Here is a 15856-nt window from a genome sequence, read left to right on the forward strand (position 1 = left end):
CCCTGTGGGCAATGTGCAGAGGCGTGGCCAAGAGCAAACACTGAAACCGGAAGGTCAGGGCCTCTCCTTAAGCTGACCTGTAGATTTACAGTGTACCTTAATCCAGGGGTTTTTAGAGCCAATCCAGTGCTGCTACTGCACGTGACAAATGATGGAATTTCTAAGGACAGTAAAGAGCCCATGTCAGGTGTCCATGTGTGCGGCCTGAGCTCCAGCCCATTCTTACTTAATCCTCTCTCCTGCCAGTGAAGATGACCACAGTGTGTTCATCTGCCTGACTGGGAGGCTGAGGCTGGAGGGGTGAAGGATGCGGTCAGGCTGCGTGGCTCTCCCGCGCCCACTGCTTCCACAGCACCGATTCTGTCCTCGCCTTCCTCTATCCTACCCCTCCTCATACACCTGAGCCCCAACACTCCACACACCTTGAAATCAAACGCATGTTTACAACTTGAATGCACAAACCCCTGAGGCAAGGAAATCTGTGACAGTGGACAAACACAACACAGGCCAGCAGAAGCCAAGGGCACCTATGAAAACTGCCACCTTCAGAAGGAGAGAAAATGCACTCCAAAGTAAGCACTGTCCCGTCATGGGGGAAGGAGGTCACAAGGAGTCCCATAAGTTCTATGCCTTGGACCCCTCAAAAGCTCTGGGTACCAAATACAACTGGCACACCAAGGCTGGCCACTTGCTCTTGGAGAAAAAAAAAAAATCAAGCCATTTTCCAAAAAGAGTGGTTTATTTTATCACCTGGAACAAAAGTCCCATTTCAAACAGCTTGCTCTTGGAGTGGCAGGCATGCACTCCACAAAGCCAGCGAGGGTTTACAGCTCACCCGGACACACAGCATCAGCACCAGGGCAAACTCCCTCCAGCACGAAGCAAAGGGGCATTCACATGTGAAGTCCTTTTGGCTCTAATTCGATGCAGAGAGTCCATGTCACCGGTAATAACACAGTGCTATTATCAGTGTTAACAGTGATAGCTAATACCACCACAAATCTGGTTTTACATATATTAATTTGTTCAATCCTCATAAAACTCGTCAGAGATAGCTTCTTTTGTGTATGGTGCTGGGGACTGAACCCGAGACCCTGCTCACGCTGGGCATGCACTCTACCATGAAACACGGCCCCAGACAGCAATCACTTTTATTCTTACCGTTTCATGAACAAGGAGACCAGGAAAGGAGAAAAGGAACTGCCCAAGCCTGCATGGTTCAGACGTGATCCCAGGTTTTCCAGTTCCAGCTCCTCCCTTTGCTGTCCTCGACTCAGGAATGGAGACTGCCTGGGACCACTGAGGAACCCCACAGCGGCTGGTCACAGGACTTCAGGCCAAGCGCTCAGCACTCTGTCAGCCACTTTCAGGATCACTGTTCTCACCACAGCTCGGTTCCACCGAGGCCCCAATGCCACGGTCCTTGAGGTCAGGAGTGGCACAAACAGCTACAAGCATTCTGGCCTCATCCCTGCGGCAGACCCTGCTTAGCTCCTCTGTCCTGACCAACAACCCGACACTATGACTAGTTTGGCCTCATGAAAAGCCACATCTAGCGGACAGCTCAGGCCTGAAAGGACACATGGGTGTTGCAAGGGGCTCACGCTAGTGTTTTCAATTAGATCAAACCACACAAAAAACCCATTTTGACCTACAAAAATGATCATGTAGGTTGACCTACATGGTTCAACCTGATACAGGAAGGGAGAAATATGGCCTGTGCCGGGGACACTGGCCATTGCTACCTCAGTCACAGCTCTGATTGAGGGGAATCATCATTTAACTTCCCTCCTAATAATAAAAAACAAACTTACCGGGCAGAAGGGGAACCCTTCACCTGCCTGAGGTCAATGATCACTAGAGCAGCTCACCGTGCCTCTCCCCTCCGAAGCCCTGTGCCTTACCTCGTACCAGCTGCTTAGGGCTGAGACGGGGCTTCAGAAAAAAGGCAGCGGAACCCTGCAAGGCTTTGTCAACCAACAGTCCCCCAATAAGGGTTGTCACAGTGAGTACACAACACGCTGGCACTCATGTCACAGGCAGAAGCTAGGGATGCTGGCACTCCTGCACAAAGACCTGTGCTGCCACACCACCAAGCGCACCCCTCTGGTGGGAGGCCAAGACCCAGCCAACGCTCTTACACAGCAGGTGTCTTTCTAAACACTGCAGCCCACCAAGATCCAACTGCTTGCATTTCAACCACCTGAACCAAAGCAAACTTCCAGACCAGATCCAGACCTCTTCAGCCACTGCGGCTGGACCTCCAGGGAGACCTCCTGGCCACAGCTTCCTCATCTGTAGTAAGCAGCCCAGTGAAGCAGGACAGAATTCAACCAGCATGAGCTTTCGAGCCGGATGGGCTGCAAGGTAACTGGCACTACCAGGCTGGTGCCCTGGGGCAAGCCAGTGCACCTTTCTGAGCTTGGGTTTCCTTATCTGCGAAAGGAGGAAACAGACTCCCAGGGCTGGGGCTGAGAGAAGGGGAGCTGTCTGTAGGCTTTGCCCGGCATAAGAAGCAGATGTTGCTGGGACTAATGGAGACTCCAAAGGTGAACATGGAGTGTCCCCTGGAAGAAAGGATGATGTTTCAAGGCAACTGCCAGTGCCAGTACCGCCAGCGCACTCCTCAGGACAAAGTCAGAGGCTCAAGTCACAGGGCAATGAGGGTCTGCACCCACTGTGCCTCAGAGAGATTTCAGGTGAGGTGCTGTCTTCGGGGTGCACCCTGAGGGAGCAGTGACACTCACATTTGAAATCCTCTAAAGGACAACCTGATCCAAGCTTGCCAAGGTCACCAAGCAATAAGAGAAGCAAAGGACAGATCAAAACAAACTGGAGATGGGTCAGGGAGAATTCCAGAGTGGTCCTTCAGTGGCTGTACTGCCCTCAGATTGTGTTTTCCCCCAGAGGGTGTGGCACACAAGAGCTCCTCCTCCCAGTTTCTGAGCACAAAATTGTAATGCAGGAAGCTGCACCACGAAACCAGAGTCGCACATCAGGGCCTGAGCCTCAGTGCAGAAGCTTGGAGGAGCAGCACGACAGGAGCAAGCCAGCCCCGAACTCCCCACCTGCCACTTACAGCTACAGCGAGAAGGGAAAAGGGCATTCAGGACCACCAAGAAATGCCACAGGCTCGGTTCTAGCTGGGGGCTGCTTGCCCTGCATTTGCCCCAGCACAACGGGCAGAAGCAAAAGCATCTTTTCAAATCCTTACAAGTAGTCACATGCCGCATAAGATGACTCCTCAAGGACGGCTACAAAGACCATGGTGGTCCCATAAGACTATACCCCTAGCAACATCGTAGCCATCTTAGTTCGTCTAAGTACATTGTTATGATGTTCCCAAACCGATGAAAACTGTCTAAGGACTCTCCCTAGAATGTGTCCCTATCCTTAAGTGATACACGGGTTATGTTTTTGGTTAAAGATACTTTAATTCACAAATGTAAGGTCTGGATTTTCTTGTTTTATAAGACCAGTAATGTGGCCAGGCGTGGAGGTGCACAACTATAATCCCAGCGCTCAGGAGGCTGAGGCAGGAGGATCTCGAGTTCAAAGGCAGCCTCAGCAAAAGCAAAGTGATAAGCAACTCAGTGAAATGCTGTCTCTAAAAAATACAAAATAGGGCTGGGGATGTGACTCAGTGGTCAAGTGCCCGAATTCAATACCCACCCCCCAAAAACAAAAAAAAAACCAACAACAACAAAAAAACCAGTACTGTGAAATCAGATAATGGTTTCAGGGCAGATCCTAACTCACTAGGGTCCTGTGAGCCAAGAAGAGGAAGCGTCACAGAGCAGATTAACAGAAGTTCAGAGCCCGTGGAAGCAACAGCCTGTAACCTCCACTGTGGGAAGAACATGGGGCTGGGTTCTTCTCCACTCTGGCTTAACCAGACTAACTCCTAAGACTGCCATTCTCAGACCAGGGACTCACCTCCAGGGGGCTCTGAAGGGCCAGCACTGCCTCCCAGAATGGCTGGGAAGTTCAACAAAACACTAGCCATGGACCCGTGTTAGTAAGATCACTAAGGAACCCACACTCCTCTCTGACTCACACTGCACCAGGCTTGTCTACACCGCTCACCTGTGAACTCACTCAATCCTCACAACTCCTCTGTGGCAGGTGAATGGTAAGCCCGGGGACGCTGCCTTGGAAGAAAGAGGACTAGGGAACAGGAAACCGATCACTAGAAAGAGGCAGTGAAGGCTCCTTTCCATAGGTTTTGAAGATGTCAGAAACAGGCAGGGTGGCAGCAGGAGGAAGTGTTCCCTGGTGCAGCTCCGCCATGCTGGCTCTGCCCTTGTCCCTGGTCTTTCAGAACCTTAGGTGCACTGCTTTCCCTGCCTCCTCTACTTAACTTGAAGACCAATCGGAGGTCCACCTGACTGCTCGGCAGGTGCATGAAATGACAGAAAAGACACCAGAGGCCACTCAGCCTGCAGCGGGGATGTGCGTAAGGGGACAGTGTGAGAATCTGTCTCGAAGGGCTGCGTGGGATAATATTAACAGGCAGCCAGGAAAACCAGCTCCTGCCACTCCTACAGCTGCCCTGCAGTCGCCCCCAGCAGACTGGGGGTCTCGGGTGCTTCGGTGTGCCTAGAGACTAGAGCTCTGGGACATGGCGAAACCGGCAGATAAGAGCCAGCTGGCGTCTGGCTGATCACTGGGCTAACCAGGCTGGAATCCCCATTCAGTTGTTAATGGGATATCAAGCCTTCGCAGGCACCACTATCTAGGATTTAAACTGACCAGAAATAGCTGTGTGTCCACGATAAACTGTCCAATCAGAACGTCTACACAGGGGAGCGCTGGGGGCAGAAGCATGCTCCTCAACCCAGAGGTGGCAAATCTCTGTGTCTCACTCTGCCTCCTATCTTTATCTCTCTCTCCCTATTCCTTCCCTTCCAAGCCCACAGCCACAGGGACCAGAGCCCACATAACCTCACAGGCTGATGGCCAAGAATGCCTGCTCCCTCCGGTCTCTTTCACCTCCCTAGTCCTTCCTGCATGCCACAGCAAGAGGACTCTTCCTAAAATACCACTACTCTGCCACCTCCTCAAATTTCTACCTGCCCTGTCAAAAATGTCACTGACTCCACACTGTCCCAGATCAAATGCAAACTCCTTAGCTTAGCAACTCAGGCTTCGCACTCCCTCACTCTGGTCTACTCTGCAATCCTCAGACTCACAAGGCTAACCCGGCCCCTGACCTTGGCTTTTGTGGAGTGGACTCTCACTGTGCCCCACCCCATCCTCTGCCTGGGCAAGGTCTGCCCAAGCTTCAGGCCCAGCACTCAAGCTGGCTGGGGACGGGTGGGTGGCAATCCCTGGAGGAGGCGGAATGCTAACCTCGCCTAGATGCACACAGCCCTTCACAAGCCCCTTCCATTAGTGCTTCCTTCGGGCCGCACTTCACTTTTCATGCTCATCTTCCCCCCACCCCCCTGAATTAGAGGCTAGGGATTATATCTTCTACTCGTGTCCCTTACACTAGAGGACACAGAATAAGACAAGTAATAACCGCTGCTAATACCGTGTGCCAGGCTGGATTAAGGACATTAAAGTTTTCAATTTCCTTTTCCCAGTATCCCTATAAAATGATATCCTCACACTGCAGTTCAAGAAACCGAGGTTAAGGGAGATGGGATCTTCTGTGGCAGACAGGACTCAGTTCACAGATGCCCTCCTCCAAAGCCCATGTCCTGTATCACAGGCGGCAAGAGAAAAGGCAGCCCCCTCTCAGCTTCATCCTCACCCACTCGGGGTTGATGAGGCACTTAATAGTGACAGGTAGCCAGTGCAGGGTGCGGCAGACAGGGCCCCTCCTCTCACACAGCTCATCTGCTCTGCCCCAGTCTTGCTTTTCTTTTTCCAAGACTGGAAGAGGGCAAGGATCCTCTGCTTAAAAGAGGCCCCATTTGCACAGACACAGCACCGGACTGAGAAGAGCGCATACTCGGCTCAAGGAATACTATCTTTTGTGGATGCAAAGTCTTAAGCTCAATTAATGAAGATCTCTGTTCAAAACCCAGCCCAGCCCAAAGTTGAGCACACTTCAAAGCAGCCTTCAGCTGGCAGTAAGGAGTGCAGGCAAGGGGCCAGGGTCTAGAGTTGAAAAACCCAATTCCTCCATTAGCTACAGGGGGACTAACCACATACTCCTTTGCACCTTATCTGCCACCATGATGATAAGTTACTCTCTACACAATTATGGGCACTAGGTAAAGTCAAATCACTTGACATGCTATCTCATTTAATCCTCCTCATAAGGAGGTACTCCAAGTATAACTTCTTATACTATGCTGCCTCCCACCTAAGGCTGAGCCTTCCTCACTGGCTGCTCGTGGAAGCTGTGAGGGTGCATAGCCTTGTCTATCCTGCTCATGGCTGGCACATGATCCAGGGGGCCAAAGCACCCAGCACAGTGACATGACCAACCCCAAGCGATGGAAGCTTCTGTGTCTTGCTCATCGCTGAGTCCATGGTATATAAGCAGCAGAGTAGCCAAGCCTCCACCTCCTCACATGGAAATATTAACCTGTAAAAGCCCAAGTCTGGGAATGGCATTGCTTTAGCTGGTTCCAACACAGGTGTTCCTGCAGTGCCATCCTTCAGGTTTCCACACCCCACCCTTACTGGACGGATCTGCAGCAAGGGGAATGGAACAAGATCCTGTACTGTGGGCACTGCCTCTCACAGTCCTGCACAGTAATCAAGTAGCCCCAGATCTGAATCCCACGCCTGCCATTCACACTGGTCACCCAACCCCTGGAGCTTCAGGTTCCTTGTTAAGTTAAACAGGGACTGAGTTATAACCTGGATCACAGTTTAGGATCACAGCAGATCCTCAGTCAATGGCAGAGACCAGGCTGGAAGGGCGGGACTTCCGCAGCACTACGAGATTGCACATCTGGTGAGAGAGTATGTGAGATGTGCAGAGGAACCAATTGCAAGCATCTGCAATTCACTTCCACTGCAATGGGAGACCCAAGAGCAGGCACACCCCAAAATGCCTGGGACTGGAGCCTGGCACAAGCCCCAACCTTATCTTGTTTCCTGTCATAGCTCATGCTCATGTGCTTGCAGTTACACTAAACAGGGCTTTTCCTCCTTAAACTTTACGTAAGAGTGACAGTGATCAACCCCCCAATGTGGAAGCTGTGAGGGTGCATAGCCTTGTCTATCCTGCTCATCGCTAGCACATAAGCAGCACAGAGTAGCCACCTCACACATACATACTTCAGGCCCCGCCACACCGCCGCACCTCTGTATCTGCCAACAGTAAAATCTCCCAGCCTGACAAGCAGGATTCAGGATGGTCAGGTACCTGCCCTGCTACCATATCCCTGTGCCATCAGTTATCTGCCCCCCCCCAAACAGAATGTAAAAATATAGGACTTCTCTATAAATAAGGAGACCTGCTTCAAAAGCATGGCTTATCATCTTCTTATTCTCAAATTATTGATCCTTGGCTACTTTCAGAAGCATTTCACCAAAAAGTGGCCAGCTTTAACAGGACTGTCTAAATACAACTATGTATCTTATCCACACCAGAAGACCACCAAGACAAGTATCAACTCTATTGTTCTACCTGGTAATAATATGAGGGGTTTCTCCTATCAGGTCCTGTTAGGCAAAACCACCTCTGGGTTGGCATGACAATTCCGGAGTGGCCCCCTCCAGCCCTACCATCAAGTACAGAATTATAGCTCTCAGAATAATCCCTAAATTAGAAGCTACAGTTGTGTTAGGAAAAGTGCTTTGAAACTGAAAAGCACTTAGGGACAGTGGTAAGATTATTACCTATTAAGGTAATGAAAATAAATTTCATTTGCTTATACATTCTTAACAAGGAAGGTGAAACTGATGCCAACAAAAATCATTGAATTCACCCCCAAATCAAATGCATTTTAGATTCTCAAACCCATATTTTCCTCAATGGAAAACTGAGATCTGTTTTTTTCTAACATCAAGACTACTGAAAAGCTGGGCCTTGGTGTCTCTTGCCTATAATCCCAGCTACTCGGGAGGCTGAGGAAGAAGGATTGCAGCAAGTTCAAGGCCAGCCTGAACAACTTAACCAGCCATCTCAAAATGAAGGAAAAAAAAAATTAAGGACTAGGAATGTAGCTCAGCAGCAGAGCTGTTGCCTAACATGCAAGTGACCCCTTGATTCAATCCCCACCAGTGAAGAGGGGGCAGCCAGGACCATGTTGGTCTAATTCATTTGCCTCTGATGCAGACCCACACTACCACTTCCATCCTGTCCCAACTATCTATACTGATTTATCAGCTTATATAAATAGGGAATAAATTTAAAAATAAGCAGTCAGAAACTATTTGTGAGCCTACAGGACACCAAGAACAAGTTATTGAAAGACATGAATATGAAATCCAAGTGACTTAAGTTCACAAACATGAACACAGACATATTCCAAGTCATTTCTTTTCTTTTGAGATGGGGCTTTGCATTTTGTTATGCTGCCCAGGTTGGCCTTGAACTAGTGATCCTCCTGCCTCAGCCTCCCAAGTAGCAGGGATTAGCTGGGATTACAGACACAGGCCAATGCACCCAGCTTTCCAAACCATTTCTCTCACTGCCAGATGCTGTTCTGGCCCGCAGGGAGGGATACAGCCATGGAAAACACAAGACAAAAATCCTGGCCCCCAAGGAGCTCAGGTTTTGGCCCACACTAAATTGCCTGCATGACCACATGACTTCTCTATTAAATAAGACTTTCTATGTAAAGAATCTAGCACATAATCCAAAGACCATAAATGCTGCTCCTCCCCTGCCACATTTGAGCATCCCATTATTATGTTTCTGAACAATTTCGTTATATCTTTGGACATATAAGCAGCTTGGTACAATGGGAAAAAACACAGCTTAGAACTGGCCAGATGTTATTCCACTGACATAGCAATGTCCTGAATGTGACTCCTCCTCCTGAGCCTCAGCTTCTTCACCTGTAAAATGGGGACAGCATATACCCAAATCTGGATTAAATAAGCTCACTCAGGTGACGCAGTGTGTGGCACAAGGTAGGCCCTCTCCTCCACCCCTTCCAGTCTTTTCAGATTATCAGATGAGAGCCAAGGCCAGGACTCTTTGTCATATGCTCCTCCTGGGTCATTACTGGCACTTTCCATCACACTCAGAGAACTGCCCCTCCCTATCTGATCTACCGCCCTGAGCACCCCATCTGGCCACTCCACCCATCCTCCCTTGATTTGCCCTGAGAGCACATTTAGAAAACTTCAGTTAAAGTCCTCACCCAAAACTATCCCGGACAAATCCTTCTTGGTCAAGCTGGGAGCCAGGCCCACCCCCCCATAGGCCAGGTTTCAGCCTGTAGCAATAGTATTAAAAATGACAACGCCTCTGTTCTTAATCAATATACAGGAAAGCATCAAGAAAAAACTAAGCTGGTCTGAATTAGTCACCCTAGTTCTACAGCAACATCCTTTGATTAAACAAGGAACTGAGATCCTCAAAACCATTTGGGGCCCAAAGTTCACATGCAAATAACTGCCTGCACTGGACAGGAGGCACCAGCACAGGACCCTGATGCAGGAGGTGGATGGCCTTAGCTCTGACAGTTCCTTCTTCAAAGCTTCCTTGACCACATGAGGCAGAAGCCCTCTGACCCTCCAACCTGGGTCTCCCCTACAGATGGTTCCACAGTTGGTTAAGTGGCAGGCCTACCTGTGGGGGCCTATGTGAAGCCTGCTGCCTAGAGCCCACAACGCCTGCCTTCATTACCAAAACAAACACCACGAGTGAAGCTAGATCTCTGCTTCAAGTTTTGCTCACCTGATCCGAAGCACCTCCATAATCAGCAGTTCCAACCCTTACAAGCTGACAGTTTAGGGGGAAAGGAAGGCTGCGCCTGCTAGGGTGCATTGTGTCCAGGCCATATGTTGAGCTCTGAGCCCGGTGGCTCCCCCAGGGCTGCGGCCTCACAAGGGGGATTGTGCGTTCATCCCAATCCGGTGAGCTCCCCAACCCTCAACCCTTCTGCTCCCACTTGGGCTGGGGCGCGCTCTAGCATCACACTGAATCGGCGGCCGCGGGAACGGCCCGGCGCTGCCTTCCGGGCACACAGACGTCCATCCTTCCCTCCCTGGCTCGCTCACCAGAAGAGGTAACCCTGGAGCCCCAAAAGGGATGGCACCCCCACCCTGACCGGGGTGTTCACCCCCGTCTCCCCAGCTTCCAAGAGGTTGCTGAGAAGGGGCACTGGAGGTGAAGGGTCGGGGGCAGGTCCCTGGTGGGAAGGTAAGGCCGGGGACAGAGGGGGGCTGACGCAGGCTACGTTGAGAGTGGTGAGAAGTCCGGGAAACCTGATCGAGGGGGTCCTGTGGGCAGGGAGGCCCGAGAGGGGGCCACAGCAGAGGAGGAGAGGTCCACACTGAAGACCAAGGAGGAAAAAGAAGAATTATGCGCGAGAGGAGAAACAAATCTAGGTTCAGGTCACTTAAGGAAGGGCTGTCGCGGGTACGGACTGAGGCCACGGAGAAGGGAAGGAGTGTGAGGGGAAGGGGGCCTAGTCTGGGCCAAGGCAGGGAGAAGCGACAGACTGGCGTGGACCGCAGGGGCCCGGGTAGAGGGCCCAGCCCGGGCAAGGGAAGAATAAGGGAGACCATGGCTGGGTCACTGGAGGGGTCCCTGGCCTGGCCCATGGGGGAAGAAGGGTCCAGCCTGGGCTCTGGGGGAGACTCTCCTGGACTTGCAGGGGGAGAGTAGGACTCCAGGTGGAACCTAGGGCGGGGGCGGCAAAGTCACCAGCCACCCAGGCGGCCCGCAGCCCCTCCCGGGCCGGAGGGAAGGTGTGCACCCAGGGCCCGGGACCCCGCCCCTCCCCCACCCCGGGAACCCACCCTCCGGAGCCGGGGTTCGGCGGGGCAGGGGGACGCGAGCTCGCGGGCGGGACCGAGGAGCCTTTACCATGGTGGCGGCGGCGGCGGCGGTCCCGGTCCCGGCGTCTGTGGCTCTCCCCCCCGCAGCAGGGCCCGGCGCTTCCACTTCCCCGGGTGCCCAGGAGTGAACATCCGGGTCAGCGCCCCCCTCCCCCCGCGCCGGGCCGCCGCCACCTTCCTTCCCCGCCCCGGCCCGGGCCCGGGCCCGCCCCCGACGCCGCCAGCTCCCGGCCAATGAGCGCGCGGGGCCGCGGCGATCGCCAAGTATGGAGCGCGGCGCGGGGGGCGGAGCGCCGGCCGGGCGCGCGGGGGCGGGGCCTGCGGGCGGGGCGGGGCGGGGCCGTGCGGGCCGGGCTAGGAGCCGGGCTGGGGGCGGGGGACTTGGGGTCTCCTGCGGCTGCGATGCTCGGCCCCCTAGTCAGTGGCTGCATAGCTCGGGGCTGCAGAGGGACCGCTTTCACCCGCCCGAAGAACCCCCCAGGCGAAGATGCGGAAGGTACTAGGCTGGGAGGGGACTGTCCCTCAGCGCCCCACCCGATGCACGCGTTCACGCCGTCAGTGGACCCGGAACTGGTGAGGACCGCGGACCAACCCAGCCCAGCCCAGCCCAGCCCAGCCCAACTCCGAGAGGGAGCGCCGCGAGTGGAATCTGACATGGAATCCCAGCGCTGCCGCCTGCTACCGGTGGGGCCTCGTGGGACCTGGAGCCCAGCACTGCACCTGAACCTGGTCTCCAGAATCAAAGAGCTTTGGGCTGCACCGTTTATTGAACACCTGTTATATACCAGGCCTTGTTTTAGGCACTAAAAGATGATAGAGGTGAATAAGACATAGATTGCTGTCCACCTGCGACAGGGTAGTTATGATGACACAGGTGAAGAGATTAGAAATGTGGGCTCAATAAATACTAGGTCATATGCATCCTTTTACATTTGCTACAGAGATTCAGCTCTATGGGACTGCCTTCCTCCACACAGTAGCTCAGAATTTTTTTTTCCTTCTTTTTCCTTTCTTCATTCAACAAATATTTGTTGAGCTTGGTTTAGAATGCAGGAGACCTGGAAAGTAAATCCTGCTAATAATACCAACACTCCCTGGCATTCTTGCCCTCTTTGGAATCAAATGGGTCACCTCTGAGGGGATAGTAACTGCATAAATGAGTTCATAAAGCTTGCATAATGTGTGAAGCCACCGACATATAAAGAATGGTATAGATGGGCTTATAAGGGTTCAGAGAAGGGGCTGGGGTTGTGGCTCAGTGATGCACCATTCGAGGCCCTGGGTTCGATCCACAACACCACATATAAATAAGTAAAATAAAGGTATGTGTCCAAATACAACTAAAAAGGAAATATTAAAAGAAAGAGAGTTCAGAGAAGGGACTGGCACTTAGTAAGTTGCTACCAGTATTTATCAAGTAGTGCCAGGTAATACAGTTGGGAACAAAACAGATTGCGCTGGTGTGGAGCTTTTATTGGGGGGTTGCCACTGGGATTCAACTCAGAGCCTCCTGCATTCTGGGCTTGCTCTTCCACTGACCTATATCCCCAGCCCCTGGCATGGAGTTTGAATGCTGACTGGGGGACAGTCAGTTACCAAGAATGGATAATGTCCAGGATGATTAGAGGTGTGGAGAAAAATCAGTGAGAGAGCAGGTAGGCAGGCTAGCACAGTGTGGCTGTTTGTGGGGAGGCCAAGGAGGGTCTGACTGAGAAGTAACCCATTGAAAGGAAGGGCCATGTGACTAGTAGAGGCACACATACCCTGTAAGGAGGCCAGAGGACAGCCTTGGTCTGGTAAGCAGAGGGTGGCAGGAGCTCAAGTGCAGAGCAGTGACCAGCTCTGACCTGGGCTCCAAAAGGATCGTGCAGCTGTGGTGTTCTGGATGGACTGTAGGGGGACTGGGGCTTTAGCAAGCTATTTCTATAGTGTAGACATTTATTTTAAATGTCTACCTATATAATAGACACTGTGAAGCATTTTACAAATAACAATTCATTGAATCCTCCTAACAGAGGCTCTCTGAAAAGGAGTTTGCTCAAGGTCATGCAGCAGAGAGATGAAGGTGGCTTCGACCAGGGGAGTAGCATTGGAAGAGGCAAGAAGCCTCCCCCTCCAAAGTATTCTAGATGGTTGCTGATGTATTGGTGATAAGTGAGAAGGAGGAAGAAGTCCAGGAGGATGCTAAGTTTTTAAGCTGAATCAACCCTGGAAAGATTTGCCATTTACTGAATGGAGACTGTAGAGGGAACAAAGTTTTTTCAGGGAAGAGGGAGTATGAGTTCAACTCAAGCAAGTTATTTTTAATATTTTTTAGTTGTTGATGGACCTTTATTTTATTTATTTTGTATGTGTGCTGAGAATCGAACTCAGTGCCTCACACATGCTAGGCAAGCGCTGTATGATTGAGCCACAACCCCAGCCCTGGAGCAAGTTATTTTGGAAATGACTATTGGAGGCTTCAGTGGAGATATCCAGTAAGTGACCAGATATGGAAGTCTGGAGTTGAGGAAGCAGTCAGAGCTAGGGTTAAACTGGAAAGAACCAGCCAGTAAATGACATTTAAAGGTATTTAAAAGCACAAGATAGCTGGATGAATTCACATAGGGAAAGAATGTAGACAGAAGAGACCAAAAGATAGACAAAAAAAAAAAAAAAATTGTCCCTGGGGCAGAGTAGAGAGAACCAAGAGAAGGTGGACCCCCTCCCAGAAGGAAAAGTAGGCCCAAGGGAAAGTTTTCTGAAATTAGTCTCAATTATTTAAGAAACAAGAAGAAAACGGGATCAAAAGGAAGCCTTATGGTTCAAAGTTCGTTGTGTGTAGTTTCTCACTTAGTCCTTACGACCTAAGGAGGCATTACATTATTATTCCCATTCTACAGATGAAGAAAATGAGGCACAGAGATTACATAACTTGTCCCGGATCACACAGCTAATGAGTTCAGTGCTAGACAATCTGGGAGTGGAATCCACACTCATAAACCCAGGTCTGATCATGTTGCTTTCCTGTTTAAAAACTTGAAAGTTTAGGTTTACCTTATGAGAGGGCTCAGCACCCAACACCACCTCTGCCCATGAGGCCCCATTTCTACTTCTTTTGTTGCCTCTGCTCCTCTTTCCTCTACTAACCAGCATCCTCAGCTTGCATGTAGTCCTGTTCCCTTATTCTACATGGGGTCCATTCTGGTGGCTTTGTCCCTCCTTTGTTCTCTGCATTGGCTTCTATTAAATGACAACTTCATGTGTTTCATGGTTGAGGTTCCCAAGACCAAATCTGGTTGGCATAGCTCATCATGTTGACAGCTCAGTGACAGGTCATGGGTCCTTCTACAGATTGGTTGCCTGTAGGTCAGATCTACCCCGAGACCCACCAGCTATTGCAGTGAGCACGGGGACCTGTGGCATTGAACATGGCTGCGTTGAAAAGGGGATGTGGGGAGGTGTGGGCGCGATAATATTTTGAATACTATTTCCTCCCTCTTTAAAAAACCCAAACCCCCTTAAAACTCAAGGCCCTTCTGCCTTGCTTGATGACTTCAGCATCTATAAGCTGAACTCATCAGAAATATTTTTTTATTTTATTTTTTTTAGTTGTACTTGGACACAATATTTTTATGTGGTGCTGAGGATCGAACCTAGTGCCTCACACGTGTGAGGCAAGCGCTCCACCACTGAGCCACCACCAGCCCCTCACCAGAAATCTTATTGACTTCTCACTTACTGATTTCTTCCCTACCAGTGGGTCTCCTTCCCCTCTTCCTGGGTCCCCACTCCCATGGGCTCACCCTCACCAATAATTACACTGTCTCAGAAAACAATCCCAAAGACCTCAAATCTGACCTTAATGTCCTTGCTAAAGAATCAACATAGGACTGTTTCTTCAGCCTGCTCAAGACCTGTTAACCTGTGACCCTGCCAGACTTAACCTTCCCTTTTGGGTTCATTGGGTCCTCCCTAAGTATTCAATGATCGTTATACTTCCTTGCAAATAGCCATAAACTCTTTACCCACTCCCTTTTCAACTAACTTGCCCAACCCTAGCAAAGCCCAGGTATTCCCCGATTTCCCCTAAATCAGCACATCTCAACATTTCAATAAAATTAAAAGTGACTGCTGCCACATAAGTGGGTGTCCATAAATTTCAAGTGAGGCTTCACTCCTGCCCAGCAATCCTCTCATATATTTTAAATTATTTTTTAGACATTGACAGATCTTTATTTTATTCATTTTATTTGTATTTGGTGCTGAGGATTCAACCCAGTGCCTCACACGTGCCAGTAAGCGCTCTACCACTGAGCCACAACCCCAGCCTGTCCCATATTTTTTTAATATGTATTTTTTGAGTTGTTGATGGACCTTTATTTTATTTATTTATACACAGTGCTGAGAATCGAACCCAGTGCCTCACACATGCCAGGCAAGTGCTCTACCACTGAGCCACGACCCCAGCCCGCCCCATGTTTCTTTTTAAGAGTCAACTCTCCACACTAAACTCCGCATACCCTTCCTCTCCTCCTTCCACTCCTCCTTCCACTCCTCCTTCACTTCAAGCAGATGACCTTGCCTCACACTTCTCAGAGACAATCAAGTCCAGCAGACAGGCCCTGTCATCTCTGCACCCACCAACCCCCACGTTCAACTTCCCTGTTCACAATGAAGGGTTCACGTCCATCAGAGCCGTCCCTCTGCTCGCATTCTCGATCCTTTTGGCTCTCTTTCCCATCACAACCTTGTGAGTTCTCTGCAGGAGCTGATTCGCCATGGAGTCTCCAGTTTCTTCTTAGGGGTCAGGCTTCTCTGTCCACCTGCCCACAAAGTGACATTGCCCTTCTGAAGCCAACCTGGGAACTCCATACTGCAGAAACCAGGGCTCCCCTCCTTGACATGCAGATCTTGGCCTTCCCAACACCATCTCTCCTGGTCTTCACATGTC

At 50.8% G+C, this 15856-nt stretch overlaps 1 protein-coding gene across 2 annotated transcripts in view; it reads right to left on the bottom strand.

Moving 5' to 3' along the window:
- Positions 1-11065, bottom strand: part of Capzb (capping actin protein of muscle Z-line subunit beta) — a 114553-nt gene extending 103488 nt beyond the window's left edge. For both annotated transcript variants that reach the window (XM_027951954.3, XM_071617416.1), the window contains exon 1: positions 10952-11065. In XM_027951954.3, the coding sequence (XP_027807755.1) occupies positions 10952-10954 (3 nt within the window). In that variant the 5' untranslated portion in view covers positions 10955-11065. The remainder of the gene's footprint in view (positions 1-10951) is intronic.
- Between the last annotated feature and the right edge of the window lie 4791 nt (positions 11066-15856).

This window comes from Marmota flaviventris, chromosome 10 (assembly GCF_047511675.1).
Source record: "Marmota flaviventris isolate mMarFla1 chromosome 10, mMarFla1.hap1, whole genome shotgun sequence".
Classification (NCBI taxonomy): domain Eukaryota; kingdom Metazoa; phylum Chordata; class Mammalia; order Rodentia; family Sciuridae; genus Marmota; species Marmota flaviventris.